This window comes from Triticum aestivum, chromosome 7A (assembly GCF_018294505.1).
Source record: "Triticum aestivum cultivar Chinese Spring chromosome 7A, IWGSC CS RefSeq v2.1, whole genome shotgun sequence".
Lineage (NCBI taxonomy): Eukaryota > Viridiplantae > Streptophyta > Magnoliopsida > Poales > Poaceae > Triticum > Triticum aestivum.
The window spans coordinates 334,795,949-334,809,444 of NC_057812.1; the positions used below are offsets into that span (position 1 = coordinate 334,795,949).

At 45.1% G+C, this 13,496-nt stretch overlaps 1 protein-coding gene across 1 annotated transcript in view; it reads left to right on the forward strand.

Annotated features, from left to right (window-relative positions):
- LOC123153324 (vegetative cell wall protein gp1) overlaps positions 1-12,569 on the forward strand; it is a 36,604-nt gene extending 24,035 nt beyond the window's left edge. The window contains exons 2-3 of the mRNA XM_044572501.1: positions 10,362-11,039; positions 11,768-12,569. Coding sequence (XP_044428436.1) covers positions 10,362-11,039; positions 11,768-11,815 — 726 coding nt within the window. The 3' untranslated portion in view covers positions 11,816-12,569. The remainder of the gene's footprint in view (positions 1-10,361; positions 11,040-11,767) is intronic.
- Positions 12,570-13,496: the final 927 nt, after the last annotated feature.

Genomic DNA, 13,496 nt, shown 5'->3' on the forward strand with positions numbered 1-13,496 from the left:
TTATGCCTCTAAGTCATGCTTCGACACGTGGGAGATATAGCCGCGTCGTGGGTGTTACAGGTTATGTTTGAACGTAAGTAGTTTCAGGATCACTTCTTGTTGTGGAACGTAGTAATTTCAAAAAAATTCCTACGCACACGCAAGATCATGGTGATGCATAGCAATGAGAGGGGAGAGTGTGATCTACATACCCTTGTAGACCGACAGCGGAAGCGTTAGCACAACGCGGTTGATGTAGTCGTACGTCTTCACGGCCCGACCGATCAAGCACCGAAACTACGGCACCTCCGAGTTCTATCACACGTTCAGCTCGATGACGATCCCCGAACTCCGATCCAGCAAAGTGTCGGGGAAGAGTTCTGTCAGCACGACAGCGTGGTGACGATCTTGATGTACTACCGTCGCAGGGCTTCGCCTAAGCACCTCTACAATATTATCGAGGATTATGGTGGAAGGGGGCACCGCACACGGCTAAGAATATGATCACGTGGATCAACTTGTGTGTCTAGGGGTGCCCCCTGCCCCCGTATATAAAGGAGCAGGGGGAGGTGCGGCCGGCCAGGAGGAGGGCGTGCCAGGAGGAGTCCTACTCCCATCGAGAGTAGGATTCCCCCTCCCCCCTTTCCTAGTTGGAATAGGATTCGGGAGGGGGAAAGAGGAGAGAGAGAAGGAAGGGGGGGCGCGCGGCCCAGCCCTGGCCACCTCTCCTCTCTTCCACTAAAGCCCACTAAGGCCCATATACCTCCCGGGGGGTTCCGGTAACCTCCCGGTACTTCAGTAAAATCCCGATTTCACCCGGAACACTTCCGATATCCAAATATAGGCTTCCAATATATCAATCTTTATGTCCCGACCATTTCAAGACTCCTCGTCATGTCCGTGATCACATCCGGGACTCCGAACAAACTTCGGTACATCAAATGCATAAACTCATAATATAACTGTCATCAAAACCTTAAGTGTGCGGACCCTACGGGTTCGAGAACAATGTAGACATGACCGAGACACGTGTCCGGTCAATAACCAATAGCGGAACCTGGATGCTCATATTGGCTCCCACATATTCTACGAAGACCTTTATCGGTCAGACCGCATAACAACATACGTTGTTCCCTTTGTCATCGGTATGTTACTTGCCCGAGATTCGATCGTCGGTATCTCAATACCTAGTTCAATCTCGTTACCGGCAAGTCTCTTTACTCGTTTCGTAATACATCATCTTCAACTAACTCATTAGTTGTAATGCTTGCAAGGCTTATGTGATGTGCATTACCGAGAGGGCCCAGAGATACCTCTCCGACAATCGGAGTGACAAATCCTAATCTCGAAATACGCCAACCCAACATGTACCTTTGGAGACACCTGTAGAGCTCCTTTATAATCACCCAGTTACGTTGTGACCTTTGGTAGCACACAAAGTGTTCCTTCGGCAAACAGGAGTTGCATAATCTCATAGTCATAGGAACATGTATAAGTCATGAAGAAAGCAATAGCAACATACTAAACGATCGGGTGCTAAGCTAATGGAATGGGTCATGTCAATCACATCATTCTCCTAATGATGTGATCCCATTAATCAAATGACAACACATGTCTATGGTTAGGAAACATAACCATCTTCGATTAATGAGCTAGTCAAGTAGAGGCATACTAGTGACGTTTGGTTTGTCTATGTATTCACACAAGTATTATGTTTCCGGATAATACAATTCTAGCATGAATAATAAACATTTATCATGATATAAGGAAATAAAATAATAACATTATTATTGCCTCTAGGGCATATTTCCTTCAGTCTCCCACTTGCACTAGAGTCAATAATCTAGATTACACAGTAATGATTCTAACACCCATGGAGCTTTGGTGCTGATCATGTTTTGCTCGTGGAAGAGGCTTAGTCAACGGGTCTGCTATATTCAGATCCGTATGTATCTTGCAAATCTCTATGTCTCCCACCTGGACTAGATCCCGGATGGAATTGAAGCGTCTCTTGATGTGCTTGGTTCTCTTGTGAAATCTGGATTCCTTTGCCAAGGCAATTGCACCAGTATTGTCACAAAAGATTTTCATTGGACCCAATGCACTAGGTATGACACCTAGATCGGATATGAACTCCTTCATCCAGACTCCTTCATTTGCTGCTTCCGAAGCAGCTATGTACTCCGCTTCACATGTAGATCCCGCCACAACGCTTTGTTTAGAACTGCACCAACTGACAGCTCCACCGTTTAATGTAAACACATATCGGGTTTGCGATTTAGAATCGTCCGGATCAGTGTCAAAGCTTGCATCAACGTAACCATTTACGATGAGCTCTTTGTCACTTCCATATATGAGAAACATATCCTTAGTCCTTTTCAGGTATTTCAGGATGTTCTTGACTGCTGTCCAGTGATCCACTCCTGGATTACTTTGGTACCTCCCTGCTAGACTTATAGAAAGACACACATCAGGTCTGGTACACAGCATTGCATACATGATAGAGCCTATGGCTGAAGCATAGGGAACATCTTTCATTTTCTCTCTATCTTCTGCATTGGTCAGGGATTGAGTCTTACTCAATTTCACACCTTGTAACATAGGCAAGAATCCTTTCTTTGCTTGATCCATTTTGAACTTCTTCAAAACTTTGTCAAGGTATGTGCTTTGTGAAAGTCCAATTAAGCGTCTTGATCTATCTCTATAGATCTTAATGCCCAATATGTAAGCAGCTTCACCGAGGTCTTTCATTGAAAAACTCTTATTCAAGTATCCTTTTATGCTATCCAGAAATTCTATATCATTTCTGATTAGCAATATGTCATCTACATATAATTTCAGAAATGGTACAGAGCTCCCACTCACTTTCTTGTAAATACAGGCTTCTCCAAAAGTCTGTACAAAACCAAATGCTTTGATCACACTATCAAAGCGTTTATTCCAACTCCGAGAGGCTTGCACCAGTCCATAAATGGATCGCTGGAGCTTGCACACTTTGTTAGCTCCCTTTGGATCGACAAAACCTTCCGGCTGCATCATATACAACTCTTCTTGCAGAAATCCATTCAGGAATGCAGTTTTGACATCCATTTGCCAAATTTCATAATCATAAAATGCGGCAATTGCTAACATGATTCGGACAGACTTAAGCATCGCTACGGGTGAGAAGGTCTCATCGTAGTCAATCCCTTGAACTTGCCGAAAACCTTTTGCGACAAGTCGAGCTTTGTAGACAGTAATATTACCGTCAGCGTCAGTCTTCTTCTTGAAGATCCATTTATTCTCAATTGCTTGCCGATCATTGGGCAAGTCAACCAAAGTCCATACTTTGTTCTCATACATGGATCCCATCTCAGATTTCATGGCTTCAAGCCATTTTGCGGAATCTGGGCTCACCATCGCTTCTTCATAGTTCGTAGGTTCATCATGATCTAGTAGCATGACTTCCAGAACAGGATTATCGTACCACTCTGGCGCGGATCTTACTCTGGTTGATCTACGAGGTTCAGTAGTATCTTGTTCTGAAGTTTCATGATCATTATCATTAGCTTCCTCACTAATTGGTGTAGGTGTCACAGAAACTGGTTTCTGTGATGTACTACTTTCCAATAAGGGAGCAGGTACAGTTACCTCATCAAGTTCTACTTTCCTCCCACTCACTTCTTTCGAGAGAAACTCCTTCTCTAGAAAGTTTCCGAGTTTAGCAACAAAAGTCTTGCCTTCAGATCTGTGATAGAAGGTGTATCCAATAGTTTCCTTTGGATATCCTATGAAGACACATTTCTCCGATTTGGGTTCGAGCTTATCAGGTTGAAGTTTTTCACATAAGCATCGCAGCCCCAAACTTTCAGAAACGACAACTTTGGTTTCTTGCCAAACCACAGTTCATATGGCGTCGTCTCAACGGATTTTGATGGTGCCCTATTTAATGTGAATGCGGCCGTCTCTAGAGCATATCCCCAAAATGACAGCGGTAAATCAGTAAGAGACATCATAGATCGCACCATATCTAGTAAAGTACGATTATGACATTCGGACACACCATTACGCTGTGGTGTTCTAGGTGGCGTGAGTTGCGAAACTATTCCACATTGTTTTAGATGTACACCAAACTCGTAACTCAAATATTCTCCTCCACGATTAGATCATAGGAATTTTATTTTCTTGTTACGATGATTTTCAACTTCACTCTGAAATTCTTTGAACTTTTCAAATGTTTCAGACTTATGTTTCATTAAGTAGATATACCCATATCTGCTTAAGTCATCTGTGAAGGTGAGAAAATAATGATATCCGCCACGAGCCTCAACATTCATCGGACCACATACATCTGTATGTATGATTTCCAATAAATTTGTTGCTCTCTCCATAGTACCGGAGAACGGTGTTTTTGTCATCTTACCCATAAGGCACGGTTCGCAAGTACCAAGTGATTCATAATCAAGTGGTTCCAAAGCCCATCAGTATGGAGTTTCTTCATGCGCTTTATACCGATATGACCCAAACGGCAGTGCCACAAATAAGTTGCACTATCATTATCAACTCTGCATCTTTTGGTTTCAACACTATGAATATGTGTGTCACTACTATCGAGATTTAATAAGAATAGACCACTCTTTAAGGGTGCATGACCATAAAATATATTACTCATGTAAATAGAACAACCATTATTCTCTGATTTAAATGAATAACTGTCTCGCATCAAACAAGATCCAGATATAATGTTCATGCTTAACGCTGGCACCAAATAACAATTATTTAGGTCTAATACTAATCCCGAAGGTAGATGTAGAGGTAGCGTGCCGACCGCGATCACATCGACTTTGGAACCATTTCCCACGCGCATCGTCACCTCGTCCTTAGCCAATCTTCGCTTAATCCGTAGTCCCTGTTTCGAGTTGCAAATATTAGCAACAGAACCAGTATCAAATACCCAGGTGCTACTGCGAGCATTAGTAAGGTACACATCAATAACATGTATATCACATATACCTTTGTTCACCTTGCCATCCTTCTTATCCGCCAAATACTTGGGGCAGTTCCGCTTCCAGTGACCAGTCTGCTTGCAGTAGAAGCACTCAGTTTCAGGCTTAGGTCCAGGTTTGGGTTTCTTCTCTTGAGTAGCAACTTGCTTGCTGTTCTTTTTGAAGTTCCCCTTCTTCTTCCCTTTGCCCTTTTTCTTGAAACTAGTGGTCTTGTTGACCATCAACACTTGATGCTCCTTCTTGATTTCTACCTCCGCAGCTTTCAGCATTGCGAAGAGCTCGGGAATAGTCTTATTCATCCCTTGCATATTATAGTTCATCACGAAGCTCTTGTAGCTTGGTGGCAGTGATTGGAGAATTCTGTCAATGACGCAATCATCTGGAAGATTAACTCCCAATTGAATCAAGTGATTATTATACCCAGACATTTTGAGTATATGCTCACTGACAGAACTGTTCTCCTCCATCTTGCAGCTATAGAACTTATTGGAGACTTCATATCTCTCAATCCGGGCATTTGCTTGAAATATTAACTTCAACTCCTGGAACATCTCATATGCTCCATGACGTTCAAAACGTCGTTGAAGTCCCGATTCTAAGCCGTAAAGCATGGCACACTGAACTATCGAGTAGTCATCAGCTTTGCTCTGCCAGACGTTCATAACATCTGGTGTTGCTCCAGCAGCAGGCCTGGCACCCAGCGGTGCTTCCAGGACGTAATTCTTCTGTGCAGCAATGAGGATAATCCTCAAGTTACGGACCCAGTCCGTGTAATTGCTACCATCATCTTTCAACTTTGCTTTCTCAAGGAACGCATTAAAATTCAACGGAACAACAGCACGGGCCATCTATCTACAATCAAACATAAACAAGCAAGATACTATCAGGTACTAAGTTTCATGATAAATTTAGGTTCAATTAATCATATTACTTAAAGAACTCCCACTTAGATAGACATCCCTCTAATCCTCTAAGTGATTACGTGATCCAAATCAACTAAACCATGTCCGATCATCACGTGAGATGGAGTAGTTTCATTGGTGAACATCACTATGTTGATCATATCTACTATATGATTCACGCTCGACCTTTCGGTCTCCGTGTTCCGAGGCCATATCTGTATATGCTTGGCTCGTCAAGTATAACCTGAGTATTCCGCGTGTGCAACTGTTTTGCACCCGTTGTATTTGAACGTAGAGCCTATCACACCCGATCATCACGTGGTGTCTCAGCACGAAGAACTTTCGCAACGGTGCATACTCAGGGAGAACACTTCTTGATAATTAGTGAGAGATCATCTTATAATGCTACCGTCAATCAAAGCAAGATAAGATGCATAAAAGATAAACATCACATGCAATCAATATAAGTGATATGATATGGCCATCATCATCTTGTGCTTGTGATCTCCATCTTCGAAGCACCGTCATGATCACCATCGTCACCGGCGCGACACCTTGATCTCCATCGTAGCATCGTTGTCGTCTCGCCAATCTTATGCTTCCACGACTATCGCTACCGCTTAGTGATAAAGTAAAGCATTACAGCGCGATTGCATTGCATACAATAAAGCGACAACCATATGGCTCCTGCCAGTTGCCGATAACTCGGTTACAAAACATGATCATCTCATACAATAAAATTTAGCATCATGTCTTGACCATATCACATCACAACATGCCCTGCAAAAACAAGTTAGACGTCCTCTACTTTGTTGTTGCAAGTTTTACGTGGCTGCTACGGGCTTAAGCAAGAACCAATCTTACCTACGCATCAAAACCACAACGATAGTTTGTCAAGTTGGTGCTGTTTTAACCTTCGCAAGGACCGGGCGTAGCCACACTCGGTTCAACTAAAGTTGGAGAAACTGTCACCCGCTAGCCACCTTTGTGCAAAGCACGTCGGGAGAACCGGTCTCGCGTAAGCGTACGCGTAATGTCGGTCCGGGCCGCTTCGTCCAACAATACCGCCGAACCAAAGTATGACATGCTGGTAAGCAGTATGACTTATATCGCCCACAACTCACTTGTGTTCTACTCGTGCATATAACATCAACACATAAAACCTAGGCTCGGATGCCACTGTTGGGGAACGTAGTAATTTCAAAAAAATTCCTACGCACACGCAAGATCATGGTGATGCATAGCAACGAGAGGGGAGAGTGTGATCTACGTACCCTTGTAGACCGACAGCGGAAGCGTTAGCACAACGCGGTTGATGTAGTCGTACGTCTTCACGGCCCGACCGATCAAGCACCGAAACTACGGCACCTCCGAGTTCTAGCACACGTTCAGCTCGATGACGATCCCCGGACTCCGATCCAGCAAAGTGTCGGGGAAGAGTTCCGTCAGCACGACGGCGTGGTGACGATCTTGATGTACTACCGTCGCAGGGCTTCGCCTAAGCACCGCTACAATATTATCGAGGATTATGGTGGAAGGGGGCACCGCACACGGCTAAGAATATGATCACGTGGATCAACTTGTGTGTCTAGGGGTGCCCCCTGCCCCCGTATATAAAGGAGCAGGGGGAGGTGCGGCCGGCCAGGAGGAGGGCGCGCCAGGAGGAGTCCTACTCCCACCGGGAGTAGGATTCCCCCCTTTCCTAGTTGGAATAGGATTCGGGAGGGGGAAAGAGGAGAGAGAGAAGGAAGGGGGGGCGCCGCCCCCTCTCCTTGTCCTATTCGGACTAGGGGGGAGGGGCGCGCGGCCCAGCCCTGGCCACCTCTCCTCTCTTCCACTAAAGCCCACTAAGGCCCATATACCTCCCGGGGGGTTCCGGTAACCTCCCGGTACTCCGGTAAAATCCCGATTTCACCCGGAACACTTCCGATATCCAAATATAGGCTTCCAATATATCAATCTTTATGTCTCAACCATTTCGAGACTCCTCGTCATGTCCGTGATCACATCCGGGACTCCGAACAAACTTCGGTACATCAAAATGCATAAACTCATAATATAACTGTCATCAAAACCTTAAGCGTGCGGACCCTACGGGTTCGAGAACAATGTAGACATGACCGAGACACGTCTCCGGTCAATAACCAATAGCGGAACCTGGATGCTCATATTGGCTCCCACATATTCTACGAAGATCTTTATCGGTCAGACCGCATAACAACATACGTTGTTCCCTTTGTCATCGGTATGTTACTTGCCCGAGATTCGATCGTCGGTATCTCAATACCTAGTTCAATCTCGTTACCGGCAAGTCTCTTTACTCGTTTCGTAATACATCATCTTGCAACTAACTCATTAGTTGTAATGCTTGCAAGGCTTATGTGATGTGCATTACCGAGAGGGCCCAGAGATACCTCTCCGACAATCGGAGTGACAAATCCTAATCTCGAAATACGCCAACCCAACATGTACCTTTGGAGACACCTGTAGAGCTCCTTTATAATCACCCAGTTACGTTGTGACGTTTGGTAGCACACAAAGTGTTCCTCCGGCAAACGGGAGTTGCATAATCTCATAGTCATAGGAACATGTATAAGTCATGAAGAAAGCAATAGCAACATACTAAACGATCGGGTGCTAAGCTAATGGAATGGGTCATGTCAATCACAGCATTCTCCTAATGATGTGATCCCATTAATCAAATGACAACACATGTCTATGGTTAGGAAACATAACCATCTTCGATTAACGAGCTAGTCAAGTAGAGGCATACTAGTGACGTTTGGTTTGTCTATGTATTCACACAAGTATTATGTTTCCGGATAATACAATTCTAGCATGAATAATAAACATTTATCATGATGTAAGGAAATAAAATAATAACATTATTATTGCCTCTAGGGCATATTTCCTTCACTTCTAGCTTCACGACCGCTGCGTTGCTTCACTTCTCGCTCTTATTTGCATATGTTAGCCACCATATATGCTTAGTGCTTGCTGCAGCTCCACCTCATTACCTTACCCTTCCCATAAGCTTAAATAGTCTTGATCTCGCGGGTGTGAGATTGCTGAGTCCTCGTGACTCACAAATACTTCTAAACAGTTGCAGGTGCCAAAGATACCAGTGCAGGTGGCGCAACCGAGCTCAAGTGGGAGCTCGATGAAGATCTCGGTCGTTGTTTTGTGTCTTTTCCGAAGGATTAGTAGTGGAGCCCAGTTGGGACGATCAATGATCTAGCATTTGGGTTTTTCTTCTTTTATTTTGGTTTCGTAGTCGGACCTTGATTCTATTCTGGATGATGTATGTTTAACTTGTGATTTGTGTGAAGTGGCGATTGTAAGCCAATTCTTTATCCCTTTCTTATTCAGTACATGGGATTGTGTGAAGATTACCCCACTTGTGACTAAACCACCATGCGGTTATGCCTCTAAGTCGTGCCTCGACACGTGGGAGATATAGCCGCATCGTGGGTGTGACATGCCATGTTCCCGAAACCGACGAGGCCAGATCGAGCCACAAAGAGAGCAGTAGCGGCAAGCGTCACAAGAAGTAGATGATCATATGATCATTTATCCTAATTAATTATGCATGTAATATATAGTTTACTTTGGCATGTGGAAATGCTATGTGTGTAGTAGCCACCTATGTAATCGGATGTTTAATTTGATTATGCAACCATGTCCTTATATATATATATAGTGTTACTATTCATCACCCAGGGTGCAGAATAAGTTATTTTTCACCCGAGGTAATCTTACGATCATTTTATAATTAAATTACGTTTCAAATTCAAATAGTTACATTCCTATTGATTCACTACGTAAAATTTGACATAGGAAAATAAAAATATAGGTCATAAGACAAGAAAATTTGCAGTTTATGTGTATTTTAGACTATATTTTTACGTTTGTAATTTTACATAACATAAAATATTTTTTACGACGATTATATATTTTCTTACGGTCCCTTTTTGCGTCGGAAATAAGACAAAACTTACGGAATGTAAAATTACGGTGCATTGATGATAAAATAGAGGGGGTGAAGAATAACTATTCCTCACCTAGGGTGACGAATAGCGCGACCCTATATATATATATATAAGTCCTACTACGACTATATATATGTAGAGAGAGTAGCACTATTCTAATCCTAGGATTAGAATAGTTATTTGAAAACAGGCGACCTATATAGGAGCCGACGCAATGCTCCCGAACTGGCACAACGAAGAATAAAAACGCCGCCGCACCTCATCCCAAACTTTCCCGATCCCACCGCTGGTCGGCCCTGCCTAGCGCACCGCCCCGCCCTGCCCAGCGCGTGCATTGATGATAAAATAGAGGGGTGAAGAATAACTATTCCTCATCTAGGGTGACGAATAGCGCGACCCTATATATATATATATATAAAAGTCTTACTACGACTATATACATAGAGAGTAGCACTATTCTAATCCTACAATTAGAATAGTTATTTGAAAACAGGCGACCTATATAGGAGCCGACGCAATGCTCCCGAACCGGCACAACGGAGAATAAAAACGCCGCCGCACCTCATCCCAAACTTTCCCGATCCCACCGCTGGTCGGCCCTGCCTAGCGCACCGCCCCGCCCTGCCCAGCGCGCCGCCCGCCCGCCTGCCCCGACGCGCCGCCGCCCGTGTACCTTCCCCAGCGCGCCGCCGCCCCGCCTTCCCCAGCGCGCTGCCGCCCCGCCTTCCACAAGTGCCGTTGACCTACCTTCCTCAGCCTGCTTCCTCCCGGCCTTGCCCGGCTCCCGGCGATGCGCCCAACGCTTCCTCCCAGCTCCGCCCTGCATCGGCGAGGTGCGCCGCCGTGTACGCATCCTCCAGCTCCACCCCATCGCCGCAGTCCAACGTCTTCAGTTGCTGTCGTTGGCCAGCGCCGCGCGATGTAAGGTTGATCCCAACCTGTTGCAGATGCCCGTCGCAGCCATGTCCTATGACGCTGCCGACGGCCACCTCCCGCGACGAGCTGGCTCCGATCCCACGGCTATGGCGGCCTCCTCTGCAGACGAGTTGGCTCCGGTCGTGCTCGAGGCCGTCGTCTCTTATGGCTGGGGAAGCAAACAGAGGCTTGAACGCAGTCGCGTCTACCTCCCAGGTTGCCTGCTCCGCAAGCGTCTCGAACTGCATGAGTTCGCCATATTCTGCTCCGTGAGCTCTACAACTTCAGTTCTGTGTGCAGCTTCAAGCATCATTCAATTTTCGTGTAGTGTTTCATGATGGCGTTTATCTTCATCTCGGCCATCACGGTGGCTGTGCACTTGTGCCACTGTTGTTAACTAGGTGATGTGGAAGCCCTACTACGACTATACACCAAGTGCAAAGACGTTTGGTGAAAGTTATAGTACAGCTATACGTCGACCGCCGTCAAGTTCTACTATGGATGTATGCCAAGTTCTACGACTATACGCCGACTGTCACACTGGTTTGCATGACTTGCTGCTGCTGGTTATATACTCTCAACGTTTTAGTTTGGTGTTTTGAAGTCTCCGTAGAACGTTCTTCTGAACTTGTGATATGAAGCTGCTACTTCCGTGGTCGATTTGATATATACAGAAGCCTGCTTTCGATCTCTCTTCTCCCACACGTGTCTAGCTGGTGGCTTGTGCGGACGCAACTCACACAGTCTCCCAAATCTCCAAAAGAACCGAAGTTCAGTTTCTATCATGTTACAAGTTCAGAGTTTATTTCCGTAATATCTGAAGAAGACTTGTAAAAGATTATAGTGTTCACTGCAAAAAAAAGACTTGTAGTTCTCTCTGCTTGTCTCTCCCAGTGAACCATGTGTCCTGCTAACGTCTAGTAGTTTGTGGGGCATGATGTTAACTACAAATGTATAGTAGTTTATGAACCATGATGTTAACTGAATTTTTTTGCAGCTCGGCGTATTGCTGCTGGAGCTGGTGTCCGTGCAACAGCCTGCGTAAGGGACTCCTTCCTCGTTGACACGGGCGAAGGCGCTGCAGTGCATGACCAAGGACCGCGCGGCGCGGCCTAACATGTCCTCGGTCGCCGTCAAGGTCTAAAAGCTCTTCCTGGAGGTGCAGGACTGTGCCAACAAAGTTCCACATCCCCGCTGACATGTCCATCTCCATGGCACAGATGAATTCAATTTAATTGCTTGCTGGAGAATGTGTCGTTGCTCGTCGTAGGATTCGAAAGTGAAATGGAATTGTTGGTAGATAAGTTGATTACCTCTGCCTTGGCCATCACATGTTTGTGATGCTAAACAACAGGTGAGTGCTGCTCAACACATGTAGGATGTAACGCCTACCACTACCAGGAAGCTTCGGCGCCCTGCTGCTAGCACATGAGGCGCTCGTGAGCAAATCCTGGTGCTCTGACTACAAAATTGATTGTTTTTGTCTGAGAGGTTGCTCTAGAACTGGAGTAGTATACTTTAAAATTCATACAACTGAATGCTACTTCAAATTTCAGCTAACTGAAAGCTCGGGGGGACTGGAAGCTGAAGGCTAGAAGTTCGAAGAAGACTTTCATAAAAGTTCAAAATCAAGAAAGAGCATTACAAAAGTAATTATTAAATAAAAATTAGTGTGTTGGCGCGTGCGTGCTGGGTTTGGTGTCTCTCTCTCTCTCTCGTGTGTGTGCGTCCACGCGCGTGTGTGTGAGACAAAAAAATATATGTGTTGGTTGGTTTCCCCAACTAGTTGCTCTCTGACAGACAATATGGCGTTGCTTTCCTTCTTCTTCATGAAATTGTTACAGAAAATTAGAGCATAGAAGTTCAAAATTAAAAGCAGAAAAGCGAGCATTTCTTGAAGACAATAAAAATGTAGATGTGAGCTTCATATTCTCTGTCGCGGATAGTTCAAAATTTCCGCTTACGGCAAAACACACATACATTGGGTATCCAAAAATAAAAGAGACGAACATACAAAAAATCCATGAAGTTCAAAATTTTAAATTAGAGAAGTCTGAAGTTTATTAAAAAAGAAAAAAAAATATTCGCTTCTAAAAATTAAAATAAAATGTTCAGGTTTAAATACCACAACAGTTGGATGTTCACTAAAATACGCCTAGCAAAAGTAAAAGGGCCAATTCCAGTTCTGCCCCTAACTCGAACCCACTACTCAGTTTTGCCCCTAGTTTTCGGGTATGCTCAGTTTTGCCCCTCTGCCGTCAGTGCCACTTATAGAAATGCCCCTCCGCTCCGTTTCCGTCCAGTCAAGGCTGTTTGACCGCTAACTTGCCGTTAGTTTGACATATTTGCCCTTCTTTCTTACATGTGGCCCCTCTCTTACCTCTTCGCTTCACTCTCTCTCTGTTCTTCTTCAACCTCTCGACGGCTCGATTTGGAGAGGGGAGAGAGCGACCGCAGCAGGATTCAGAGGCCGACGGTGGGTCGATTTGGAGGGCGGCGACATGTCCACGTCGAGCTCGTCGGTGACTTGCGAGGTAAGTGTGGCTCATCGGTGGATCGATCTGGGGTATTTCTGTCCCAATTAGGGTTCATCAGATTGGGGATTTCCTGTGTTTAGGTCGATGGTGTTGGGATTGTTCAGTTTCAATCCGAGTTCTACCTCCCCCATCCGTCATTCTCTGGACTGGAGATGAGCACGACGCGGCGGTGCGCAGGGCACGGTCTCA